Source organism: Carex rostrata, chromosome 2 (assembly GCF_964058835.1).
Source record: "Carex rostrata chromosome 2, lpCarRost1.2, whole genome shotgun sequence".
Classification (NCBI taxonomy): Eukaryota; Viridiplantae; Streptophyta; class Magnoliopsida; order Poales; family Cyperaceae; genus Carex; species Carex rostrata.
This window is the reverse complement of record NC_135919.1, coordinates 5859889-5873476: the sequence shown is the minus strand read 5'-3', so window position 1 is coordinate 5873476 and position 13588 is coordinate 5859889. Positions and strand designations below refer to the sequence as shown.

General features: G+C 33.7%; 1 protein-coding gene and 1 pseudogene across 2 annotated transcripts in view; both read right to left on the bottom strand.

Annotated features, from left to right (window-relative positions):
• LOC144547289 (coatomer subunit beta-1-like) overlaps positions 1–1706 on the bottom strand; it is a 3428-nt pseudogene extending 1722 nt beyond the window's left edge. The window contains exons 1-2 of the transcript XR_013509064.1: positions 874–1706; positions 74–484 (exon numbers count right to left, since the gene is read on the bottom strand). The product of XR_013509064.1 is annotated as a coatomer subunit beta-1-like (transcript). The remainder of the gene's footprint in view (positions 1–73; positions 485–873) is intronic.
• Positions 1707–8282: 6576 nt separating this feature from the next.
• On the bottom strand, positions 8283–13155 carry LOC144571146 (putative trehalose-phosphate phosphatase 1). The gene is made up of 12 exons (XM_078320474.1): positions 12926–13155; positions 10775–10862; positions 10211–10666; positions 9969–10109; positions 9743–9814; positions 9587–9679; positions 9371–9421; positions 9185–9286; positions 9032–9109; positions 8777–8917; positions 8579–8671; positions 8283–8447 (listed from the first exon to the last, which is right to left on the bottom strand). The coding sequence occupies exons 3-12, from the start codon at positions 10451–10453 to the stop codon at positions 8400–8402; spliced, it is 1062 nt and encodes a 353-aa protein (XP_078176600.1). The 5' UTR covers positions 10454–10666; positions 10775–10862; positions 12926–13155; the 3' UTR covers positions 8283–8399.
• Positions 13156–13588: the final 433 nt, after the last annotated feature.

Below are 13588 nucleotides of genomic sequence, written 5' to 3'. Positions count from 1 at the left end.
AAAAAAAATGAACTCCAGAGTGCAAATTGCTCTTTTTTTTCAATCCCGTGCCCAGTCCGTCTTGGCACCGAACAGGCCCTAAAAAATTCCAATCAGAATCAAGAGAAAATCACATCACCTTGCGACGTATATCAAGGTTAGGACTGGAGAGCACTCTGACGATATCCATCACAACCTCCACCAAAATAGCACGGTGGGTCACACGGAGCTCATCAAGCCGGTCAAGCACGATCAACCTGACATTGTTGTCACTCTGGGATGCAAGAAGTTGGCAGTATGTATTGGCTGCAGCTCGCACAGCAGTCGGGGCAGAGGATAGAGAGACGAGAGTGCTCGCGCACTCGTACACCACCTCGCTATTCGGGGAAGAAAGAAGGGAGATGATTATGTTTATGTATTTGCCCTTAGCAGCCCGATTTGATCGGCACACCTTTCGGATCAGGTCTAGCACCGCCATTTGGAGAAGCCCTGACCAACCCGACACCTGTTTGCTCAGAGTTAAAAAGAAAACTCAATAAATAGACTAAAAGCACATACTAAAGGAAAAAAAAAAAGGTATAAATGTGGTCTATCATAACCATCAGTATCAGTAAGTAAGTCTCAAGTAGAGAAAATACCTTGGTTAAGTTGGTTGCAATATACAGTAACTGCAATTGTACAATTAACATATCTATAGTATTATTTTGTTTCCTTTTCATTGTTTCTTGTTGTTGTCGCTGTTCAGAAAAAATGTACTTCTCTGTTGGTCCAACAACTAATCTCTGCTAGTACTGTAATCCAAATTCATTCGGGGCACCTTATCTCTGGACTAACACCATATCAATAACACTGAAATCGTCTGTTTAAGATCTAAAACAATAACTTATAAACAACCTGGTCAGCATGCGAGAGGAGAAAAGCCTCAGCCCGATCTTGTGCACAATTGCATAGCATGACAAATGCATTTCTTCTTGCGGAAGCATCAGGTTCAGATTCAACCGCCTTCTCCACCAGATCAGCAGCATCAGGCAGGAGCTGCTCCCCATGTGGCAACCGGATGATTGCCGAAATAGCCAACAGCGCATTTCTCCTGACAAACGGGTTTCTGTGATTGAGACATGTGAGTACAGATGGCATCAGTGGCTCCAAGATCTCCTGCTCGGAGATTCTACACAAAAAGCGCAGAGTGGCTCCTCTAATGTACTCATTTGGGTGCTGAAGGTTATTTCTGAGATTTTGACATATGAGAATCATCTCAGGCAATACCCGGCCTTTTGCATCAGTTTTGGAGATGATCTCGAGGTAGAGAAGCAGCAATTTCTGGATAGTGTGATCTTCTGAGGAGAGCACATAACGAACGATTGTGATAAAGAGTTGGGGAAGGGTTTCACCGTTTAGCAAGAGCATGATGGCTTTCTTTAAAGCGTCGATCTTGAGGGGGATGTCGTTTCCTTGAAGCGCCTCTTTGATCTCGTTGGCCATGGCTGGGGTGCCCTTGTCAAAGTGAACAAGGAAGGTGCATGATCGCTCCGTCTTCTCCATGTCGACCTGGTTTGAGGAGTGCTAAGGTTAGGGTTTGATTTGGGGGAGGAAGGAAGGAAATGGATCTGGTATTCTGGTGAGGAAGGAAGCGGATCTGACCTCTGAAGGAAGAGCTATGCCTGCCTGTGTTCGGTGTAGCGAGTAGGTTAGTAGTTAGTGAAAGACTTAGTGTATGTGTATCAACACTCAGCAGTGAAGGAAAAGCACGAGGGACGAGGAGGGTAGACCGGTGGACTCCCGATCCTCTCAAGTAACTCAATTTTCACTTTAGATCCGGACTCTGTCCCATCAATCCATCATTAATATTTCACGGTCCAGATCTAAACTCAAAATTTCAGTTACTTTAGGTGAAATCAATTCAAGTCGGAGCGCTTCCTTTCGTTCTCTATCCCACCTGTTACAAGAGTTACGGTGAACCACCGGTTTTAGTTACTACATTTTAACAACATATTAAGAAAATAAAACAAACAGGCGAATAGATTAGGGGTGTTAACGGGTACGGTAAGGGTGTGCTCCAATTGAGGTTACGCGGAGGGAGAGGAAGGAAAATACACTGTGCGGAGGTGAACGGTGCCTCAGACCGCAGCTGCCCGAAGGTTTCACCTGCTCCAGAACTGAAAAAGCGGAGAGAAAGTGGAGGTGAACGCGCACTGTGCGGAGGTGAACGCGTAGTAATTTTTAGCGAGAATCTTCACCCCCAAATCGGAGTGTAAGGATTACTGTTCGGGGTGAACGTCTTCCTTCCCCTTCCATTAATGAAGGATTTCACCCTCAATTGCGGAGCACACCCTAAGTGTCGGTGGAAGCATTTTTACAAATTATTTTTATCTGTACTCTATTCTTACCCGTTATAAATTGTCTTATCCGTATCCTACATGTATTCATTGTAGTTGTCGGATAACAAAATGGTCAATTGTTCAAGTTAGAAAATTTAATAAATTTTGTTTTCTAAAATCAAGAGTAATTATCAGTTAGACTGTTAGAGATGGATAATAATTAAATGTTCATTAAGATATATAATATATATAAAAAAATTATATAATTATCCGATCGGGTTACGAGTACGAAATAGGCTTTATCCGTAGCTTACCCGTTTTGATAACGGAAAAAAATTTGTATCCGAACCCAATAAATTTACGAAAAAAAAATCTTATTCATACATGTCTTATCGAATATGGTACGGATCGGATAAATAGATAAAAGGGTGCCATTGACACCCCTAGAATAGATGCTTTATATAATTTATCCTAATTTAAATCAACCAAAACTATATGATAAACTCAAATAATTAACAGCAATACAACAGTAAAACATCAAACTTTTATGAAGACTTTGCATTTAAGGGGTGCTGTAATTGGCTGCGAGTAAGGGATGTTATAAAAAAATTTTATGAAGACGTTTTCGACTTCCTAAAAAATATGAATGTAGCATTGTAGCTTCTTTTTTCTTTTTCAAATATTGAAAGCAATTGTCGCTGTTTTGTTCAAAATAAAATCATACATTTTTAAAAATTTATCATGCCATCTTTGCTATTTATACGATTCGCTGATTTCACTTCAATTTTAATTTGTGAATACACTGAATATTTTAATACTTTATTTGAAGAGTAAGCCTATAATGGGGGAATGCATATATAATAAATTATATTTTGTTATGTTGTTAAATCGGTGATTATTTATGATATTTGTTACACCCGAGATTTTTACTATCCGGAGTGTGATTATATAAACATCTCACATCTTTTCTTGGCCCATCAACCTACGTCGCCAATAGAAAGAAAAACAAAATAACAAAACGGAGTCAACTACAAAACTCAGTAAGTGGTTATTTAACGACGCATTTCTTTATAATTGGCTTAATTTAACAATCATTCAAACAAGCCGGATTAATCCGTACGAATACATATCAAATTATGCACACATATTCAATCGGCGATAGCATGTCGGTCTAGGTTATCCATAAAACAAGTCACACCATATTCACATAGTTGGAATACCATAACACAACGATTCCCAACTTCCACAACACACATTCTTATCAAATTCAAATCTCAGACCCGTTATACCATGAAATATGTCATCATAATCTAATACACAATACTAATATTTAAATCAACCATATAAAATGAAAATATAGATTATAGAGAAGTCTAATTACCTGATAGCGAGATATATATTTCAGAAACTGAAATCAGATTACAGTGAGTTGTACAAAATTAATCGCAATGTAGGGTCAAAATTCCAATAAGGCGGATTACAAAATTCTCCTTTATTTTCTTTACTATTTTCGTTTCTCCTTTTCTCTGATATTTTTCTCTCTACTTGGTTTTGTTTTTCTTATCTGAGGAGACAATTAGATAGAGAAACATGGATTAAAAAGGAGCAAGTTATTATGGCAGCGGTTGCGTAACATTAGGGTCGTTTCATTTATTTTACGCAATTGATTCAGCCCTTTTAATAGAATTTAAAAAGGTCGGTTATGAATAATTTAACAAATGAATTAAAATAAGGAGAAATTAATAAACCGTGTGTGGTACTGGTATCAAATGGAAATTAATAAAGTTTTTATTAAGAATGGAAATAAGTACAGTCACCACATCATAGAATTTAGGCAATAATATTTATAATATTTTATTTATTTATATTAATAATTATATCTGTTAGGAAACTTTATATTAAGAAACGCCATAAATTTTATTATTATAAATAAAACCATTTATCAAAAATCTATAATTTTTATCAGGGTTCTAAATAGCGCGCTATAGCGTTTTCGGACAATAAAAGTTATGGCGCTATCGGCGCTATAGCGCGCTATTCTGCGCTATAGCGGCGCTATTTGGGAATAGCGCTGTTTTTTCAGCCGGTACGCTATGACGCGATAAACGCTATTTAAACCTTTGATTTTTATGTATTACTAAAAGCATTGTTAGCATTGAAATAATAATAATGACTCGTAATTTATCGGGATGTTACAATATTGTTCATAGAAAGAATTGAAGAATTTTATTTTATTGGAAAATGTTATATTCTTGCAATGGTGCTGTACATGTGCATATATAGGCTAAATTGTATTAGCCGTTGGTGCATTTTCTATTTTACATGATTCTATATTTTGGTGTATTTCCTAATTTACATGATTCTGGATTTATTAAATCTAAAGAATAATCTATGTACTAAATTGCATTGCTAGCCGTTAATTGTGTGCTAGATTATTCCTTTCCTAAATCAGCCAATGATAAGGATCTTCTGAGGCTTTTATGAGAATTAGTATATATATATATAGAGGAGGGTTCAAAGGCCTCCATTTTTTGTGCCTCCATCATGCCTCCATTTTTTAAAACTTTAATAACTCAAGATTTAAAACTTAAAAGTCAAAATAAAACCGTTAAATGTGATCTATGTTATTTTCTCTATGTGCTCATAAAAAATTATCACATTTCAATTTTGTTTTTATGTGAATCAACAAGTCCAAAAATCAACGTGTAGAAATCATCCAAATTAGTGCATTTTTTACAAGCTCTTGATGACAATCAAAATAAAATTGAAATGTCATAATTTTTTACATGTGCATAGATAAAATGATGTAGATCATATCCAACGGTTTTATTTTGATTTTTAAGTTTTAAATTTTAAATTATTAAAGTTTTAAAAAATAGAGGCATGATGGAGGCACAAAAAATGGAGGCATTTGAACCCTCCTCATATATTATATATATATATATACATACAGAGAGAGAGAGAGAGAGAGAATGGCTAATATCAAAACGTTTGCACCACGCCTCCCGTGCAACCAAGTCATTTTTTTATTTTTAAAGTCCAAATGATAAATCTAAACCGTTAGATGTGTTCTTCATATTAAAATGTGCTTGGAGACCAAATTTTATATTTTTGGAATTTTTTTACTATTTATTAAGCCACTTTGAAAATCACTGATCCAATGGTGGCTGTTTGGAACAGTAAAATCAGAAGTCACCGTTAAAATGTGCTTGTATGTTTACCATAAGTTTTGATATAATTCTAAAATAGAGAGAGCAAAAGAAATAAATTGAAAAGCGTAAAAAGTGAATTGACAAGATATAACTAATAAATGATAAGGGTATATAACTATTTATTGGTTGAAATTATTAAAAAAGAAGAGAGAAAAAGTGTATGGGTTTCATCATATGTTGAAATGTCGGAGGTATAAATTACGGTTCAATTTTTTACAAATAATATAATCCATACACTTTCTTCCGATTTTTTTTTTTATAAAATATCCTTCTTTATCAAATCATCAAACAAAATATTTCTCTTTTAAAATCTTTAACAAAATGCTCTTGTGGACTCTATTTTTTTTTCCATTTTTCTCTCTTTTCCTTCTTACTCATCCCTGAGATTCTAATTAATTAATGCATATTTTTATTTTAAGTTAGCATGTTTAAAAAAATAATTTATAAATATTATATACTGTCAATTCTCTAACTGTACGTATGATTTTTTGTTTGCATAATTATATACAAAAAATTTATACAACTTAGTACAGAAGCTATTTTTTATACATGATCCATAACTGCATACAATCCTTATTATTATAAGAATGTTATATAATTTGAAATTACATAAGGTGCTTTAATTAAGAATCCCAGAAAGGAGTAGGAGGGAGGAGGGAAGGGAAGTACTAGGGGAAAGTGTGGTCCACAAAAGCATTTTGTCAAAAATTTAGAAAAAAAAAATATTTTGTTTAATGATTTAATAAAAAAGAGTATTTTATGAAATTTCTCCTTTTAATTTCCCAGTCTCTCAAAATACACTCTTTCCTTTTCTTCTTTATTCTTTTCAAATAATTTCAACTAATAAGGAGCAAAATGGCCCATCAGCTGAAAAGCGTGCATACCAAATCAGAAAAAAGAAGTGACTAAACTGTGTGGTAATTTGGTAGAGAAAAAATAATAAAAGAATGTGAAATTATGGTGAAATAATAATTAAATAGGAGTATAATTAGATTTAAGGGAGAATTTCATATATGTCACTCAAAAACTGTAAAATTATGTATTACCATCCAAATTTCTATAATTATGTATTAACTCTAATAACTCACATATTTATATATCCAATATAACTTTAGTATAGATGAAATATATTCAAAACTCAGATTAATTATATTAAATATTTTTAAAATTATAATTAATCAAAGATTAATTTAGCATCTCCTCTTTCTCTCCTTAGACTCGTTCTCCTTAATTTATATCCAATAAAAAATATTAGAAACTGACTTGAAGAAAAACATAAAAAATGACTTAAAAAATATTAGCTACTGATATATATATATATATATATATATATATATCCAAGAAATTAATTAAGTATCCCTTGTCTTATTCCCGGTACAACCAATTCACTATTTAATTAACATATATATATGACCCACAGACCCAGTGAATTAAGTAAAAACAAAGAAATGCTCCAGAGCAGAGCCGGCTCTGTTTGCAGCTTAATTAATTAATTATATAATTGCGATATCACTTTGACATATATAGCAGATCTAGGATATGAGTAAGGCTTGGGTGCTATGGATAGCATAGAGGGCTACGGTGCTACGGCTCAATATTCGAGTTTTTAAAATTCTAACAGTCGATCCGAACCGTTCACCTTGTTCTCCATATTAATATGTGTTTGGAGACCAAATTTTACATGTTTTGAAAAATTTTTACTATTTTTTTAGCTAGGTAGAAAATCACTTGATCTAAAAAATTTTGCACCATTCAGATATTTGATTTTCTACCTATCTAAAAAAATAGTAAAAAATTTCCAAAAAAATATAAAATTTGGTCTCCAAACACATATTAATATGGAGAACAAGATGAACGGTTCGGATCGACCGTTAGGATTTTGAAAACTCGAATATTGAGCCATAGCACCGTAGCCCTCTATGCTATCCATAGCACCCAAGCCTTACTCCTAGGATATATATATATGCCTTGCCGTGATCGAAAGCAATTAATGTCATGATTTCAATTTCAATTTCAATTTGAGGAGAAAGGTGTAGGTCCGATGTCCATCGGACCTAGTTTGGTTTCAATGGGCAGATATATCGTCTAATTTGCTTCAGGATTTGTGCGCACGAATATTAAAGCAGACGCGAAAGTTCTGGCGCGAATTCTAAAGCCAATCCGACGGTGAGTGAACCCGTTAAAACCAAAGCAGGTCCGATGCCCATCAGACCTACTCTGTTTCCCAATTTGAGAGCCTATATATGCCTAGCTAGCTAATTGTCTATCCCATATCTTGTCCTTGTCCCACACAAAATATTATGGCGCATGGCAGATCGATCTAGTGCATTTTGCTTTCTAAGGGATGCATGGCAATTCAAAATTTCTAAATAGAGGAAATTAAGAATGAACAACTGTCACTATACAAGTTATATATATATATATGTCACGCTTATGCAAACCCATGCCAATACCCAACGCAAGGCCCATAAAATGCAGCCCATGCTGAGAAATAAGGTTTGCATGGATTAAGGAGAGCTCAGATAATTAATGAAATCATAGCTGCATCGATCAAGTTGAAGGCGATAGAATATCAAACAAACGCTACCAATATTAGCGAATCTATTATCTTATTTAAGCTTTTTTATTTTTTATTTTAGAGAGAAGATCATGTGCATGCATGTTTTTATCATGGGAGAACATAAATTTAAATTAAGTGCTAATTAATTGCTACGTCTTTTTATACTGGCCACTTATGAAAAGTGGTCCACAACGGTTCTAATATATATAATCAATCCATGGCAAGCAGCAAGCAGCAAGCATCCTTTTTTACATACAACTTGTCACGGCAGAGATCATGCATGCATGCATGCACTCGTCTAGCTACTTCTCCCCATTAATTAGTAATGATTCATGCATGCTTCTTATATCTCACTAATAACCGCAGAAATGCCATCACCTGATCGATATCAAATATAATTAAATCAGCTGTCAAAAATATATACTGAACAACAAACTATATCTATATGTAACCGATTGAGTTGTACATAATCTTTATAATCTTTGATTCGATGTTTAATCGGGTTCTACCTCAGATGGGTCCTTCAGAGAGAAAATGGCTTCCGTCTCCTTTGGCACGGACGAAACCAAGATTCCATATCCACAGTTTCTCTTCTTCAGGACCTATATAAAATTTGAACACCAGACCAATTAATATATAGCCAAAGCAGATTAAATCATTTATTTTCCAAAATTTAAAGAAGCTAGAGAGAAAAGATTATATATCACCTTAAATGCATCTTCATCGGTGCGATCATCTCCTATATAGATAGGCAGAACTTCTTCAGAATTGTTCAGTTCAAGAGATTCAAGCAAGAATTCAACAGCTTTTCCCTTGTCCCAGTCAATCATTGGACGAATTTCTAAAACCTAAGATAATAAAAGAATATAACATTAGAGCCTCAACAATTAATAGTAATATCTAATATGCATTAATTGGTCCCTTTAATATATAGTTTATTATCTGGTAAAAACTTTTTGTACCTTACGTCCATGAGTCACTCTGAGCCTCGGATACGCTTTTGCAGCATTGTCCACACATTGCACAACCAGATTCCAGTCCTACCAGACAATAAAAAATTTAATATAACTTCAACGGATTTATTAATTAATTCATTATCTTTTTGTCATTACTACCTTTTCATCGACATTCCGATAGTGTACAGAAATACAGAATTTGTTGTTCTCAACTTTTGAGCCTTCAATTCCTTTCGTACTTTTGATGAGGGATCTAAAAACCTACAATTAAAAAGATTAATTACATATTCTATGATAAAACTAAACTAAAACATGAGCCGACATCAAGTTACTGATTGAGAATACCTCATCCATCATGGGTAAAAACTCACGAGCAGGCTGGAATAAATTATCTCCCTGAATCATCAAATCAAATTAAGTTTAAAAAATTAAAAAAATAATAATAATGGCACACAGAAGCATATATAATTAATCATCAATCAGTACCTTATCACGAGAATAATACTGAGAATAATATGTAATTAATCTTAGTAGTTGATGAATTCTGAGAATAATACTTACCTGCTTGTTAGTTGACCTCATTTCTGGGACCATTATGTCCATTCCATGGCTCCCGGCATAATAAAGCTCTGTTAGTTTCACAAATTCGAAAACCTGAAAACATAATAAGATATTAAGATCAAGAATGCAACACTAATATTTAAGATACAAAAGTACCTTATCACGAGATCTTCCACTGACAATAGCAGTGGGAAAGTACTTGGACACATCCTTCACTGTTGCACGCATCTAAAGATTAATAACAAATGAGTAAAACAGACTGATAAATTAATATACAAATCCTACGCATGTATAACAAGATAGAATAATAAAACCAAATGTGGAAGTGTGTTACCAAGAAGTGAACAGCTAGCGTGACTCAATCTTCAAGTAAAGAATTTACCTTTTTGGTCATGACAGCTTTATCGGGGTCGTCAACAATTTGTGAAAGTGTACCGTCATAATCTAGAAACAAGGCAATTTTCCGCCCTTTGGCATGCATCATGATTTTGTCAAATGAAGTCAAAACAGAGGGGCACTTGGTCTAACAAAAACAGTTGAAACACATTACAGATAGATTGTTACAAAGTTAAACAATAGATCCGTTGTTTTTCAACCGTATAGGATAAAGAAATTCTAACTAACCTGCCACAAACGGAATTCGCAATCAGCATCATTGGTAGGCAAATGGTCATGGCCAAAATAGACATTTTTCTTCTTACGAGGCGGGGACGAGCATTTCATGGCCTCGATCCAACCATTCACTATTGTCTCATCAAACTTAGTTGGAACTGGTGACTTAATCATCTTCCTCTTAGGAACAATGGTACTCAATTTTGCCGAATAAGGGATGTCAGTAATAACAGGGGAGCTGCTATTAATATCCATTCGAAATTCGCAACCAGGCGAGGAAGAAAACAGTTGTTTTTTATCGGGAAATGTGAAAGGGGTTGAGATAGGTAGAAATTAAATTTAATGTTTTTCCTTGCAAGAAAAATTGTAATATCAACCAACACGTTTGTCAATGAAAAACCACCGCTTGAGAGTTTTATTGTCAGTGTAGTTGGGCATAAAGTTCATTAAAAGTATAGAGCCTGAAATCTGAAAATTAAAGGAATAAATGGATGTCAGTCAAACTATTTTATAATTTAATTAACAAGAACTAAGCTTTTTGTTTCTAAAAAACATGAATAAGAGCATTCAATTTACACTCTCATAGCCACCACTAGACAGCATTTAGGTCAAGAGAAAGCTCACAATCCCCAGCTCCACATTGCATCAACCGTAACTTTATTCACTGAATTTTTTTTTTTTTAAAAAAAGAGAAAATATTTATCAGACAACACATTGTTTCACAAATTTAGGAATAAAAAGAGAAAACCATACTTTATACAAAGTTCGAGTCAGCATTCATAGCCGAGAATACTATCTTTAGCGCCCGAAAGGCAATAGTAATACCCATATAGTATAATCAACCATAACTGGTTTTTGCAAATGCAACTTCTAATTTCACAAGTTCCCAGTTTTTATTTTTGTTTTTTTGTTTTCTAAAGGGAGAAGTAGATCAGTGCCTCTCAACTTCACATCCATTGAAATAAAGGTCACGACAACAATATGCCATACTTAATACGTGGACCATTCTAATCGATTGAAATAGTACAATTAATTTAGGTTCCTGATCAAATTAGTTACTAATTAACGTATGTTTTGATATTGTAATTGAATTGTGAGAAGCAAATAATAAAAGACTTGAGGTCCAAAAAAATAATTGATCTGAAATTTCTAGTATAATACTATACATGTCTCATACCAACTTAATTATGCAAATAAATTAATATGTGAAGCTGGTTAAACATAAAACTCTTAGCTGACCTACCCCTATATCACAACAACCCAAATTATAAGGTGATTGTGACTTTTCACTATTTCATTAGGTCCAAAAAAATGACACTTGAACAAGAAACACAGTATGTCTACTCTTGCATAATTATATGACCTCTCTCTTCAAGAGAAGCCGGCCTAAAATTTTAAAAAAGAACAAAAAAAGAATAGCTAGCTAGCCCAATTTTAATGTACAAATCATCTTATTTTCACCAAAATAACTCAAACAGAATGTATGATAAAAGATATATAGATATTATTGGGATTATGCAAGGATATACTTCCAATTAAAAACACATAAAGAAAACAACAAAGTTTCAAGAGGAACCCCACAAATTAATTACCAGAATTTTGAAATTATTGAATTACAAATTGATGCCTTAGACTGGTGGAGTAGGGGTGAATATATATTATTGCTTTATGAAGTTATAACTGTTGTTGTTTTAGTAATGCTAGAAGAGACAAAAGTGAAATAAAAAAAAAACAAAAAGAACTGAACATCTCTGTCGATAGGCAGTTCAAGTCCCACATCACGTGGTATCATTAATGATTGAACTAGCTATAATCAATATCGTAATATTAAATATCCTTTTGGTTGAGACATTTTTCTTAACTATTTCTCACTTATATATATATGTTTATGTAATTATAAGATCGTTTACGTTGTTTTCCCCTCAATTAATTCATTGTAAAAATTGCCTATTGGTTTGAACTACATATAATAAAATAAATTTAAAATATTTCTTTCCATTTAGTCAAAGCAAGAATCAGGAACTAATTATATTGTGTCAGGTTACAAGTCAACCTCTACTTTTTACCAATTAAGGTACAGGTACCATGTACCAAACTAGAAAGTTGAAATTTCAATTAAAAAAAAAAACAATTGGTGGTAGAATATCATTAGTGAGGTAGCATAGTGTGTGCAGCGTTAATTATACATTAATAGATTTAATATTTTCTTCTGAAATTAACAGGAAATTAAGCTGCTGCAGTTTTTACTTGTGGAATTGCCTGTTACACAACTGACATGCACCTTATAGAATTAATTGTCAGAGAAATACAGTAGAGGAACAATGCATGCGACAAAGAGAACATTTTATATGGCCAGAGATAGCTACCAGAAGTACAGCTACAGTTAGAATCCAAGGAAGATAATTCTATGTAAAAGTCGAAATCTCATTTCTGTCATCTAAAACACACACATGAAATTAAGAAAACAAATATATATATATATACACACACATATTTGTTTGACCAAAAAAATCAGTAAAATAGAAAGTAAAACTAGAGAAATTCCAAACAGACTCAAAATCTTCTCGATCTATTTTTTTAATTCTGAGCACAACTAAAACAAAAACTGAAGAGAAAAGGTAACCGAAAACAATTTACGTAGAAACCTGTGGTCGATCCGGCCCCTAACAGCATACAGATCAATTTACGCCACAGAAAGGATATATAGATATAGATATGAAGAATTACCTGAGATAAGAGCAGATCATGAATGAACCGGCGCCTGATCTGATGAAATTGAGAAAATAATTAATTAAAGCTAGCACAAACCCTAAGAAAGAAGAGAAAAGAAAAGAGCGAGCAATAAAGAAGAAATGGGGGAAAGGAATAGTACGTATAGAGAAGAAATGCGGCGCGCGCTTGGCTTATCGATCTTACCGCGCGCAATTAATCAAATCAAACGGAGAAAGGGAAGGAAGAAAAGAAGAAGAAATCACGACCAGCCGAGACCACCTATTTATAGGATAATAAAGACTTACACCTGAACCAAATTGCCTTTCTACGCCCGGTCCAATGCACCAAATATTGTCCGACGACGAAAAACAAAACGGAAAATTAAAATAAACGGCGGTTACAAGATTGAAGATTGTGCATGGTTCACAATAAATATTTCTGTTTCTCTGTATCTTTTAAAAAAATTCATTCAATTTTGAATTAATTGTCGCAGTTAATGGCGCCACATTACAGACAAACGCATTTATTAGTTGAATATATTCAACCGTCATCTAATTAATCTCATGTAACACTCTTCACTAGATCTAGTTGGTCTACAGTTATAATTGCTTGGTTATAAAAGAATTAATGCGCGTAAATATCTCCTCCAATGGACACAGCAACAACACATTGTCAACA

Coding starts and splice junctions, on each gene's coding strand:
- LOC144571146 (XM_078320474.1), bottom strand. CDS start 10,453: ATGGATATTAATAGCAGCTCCCCTGTTATTACTGACATCCCTTATTCG. Junction 9,422..9,586: donor TGAGGTCAACTAACAAGCAG/GTAAGTATTATT, acceptor TTGATGATTCAG/GGAGATAATTTATTCCAGCC. Junction 9,110..9,184: donor ATCGGAATGTCGATGAAAAG/GTAGTAATGACA, acceptor ATTGTCTGGTAG/GACTGGAATCTGGTTGTGCA.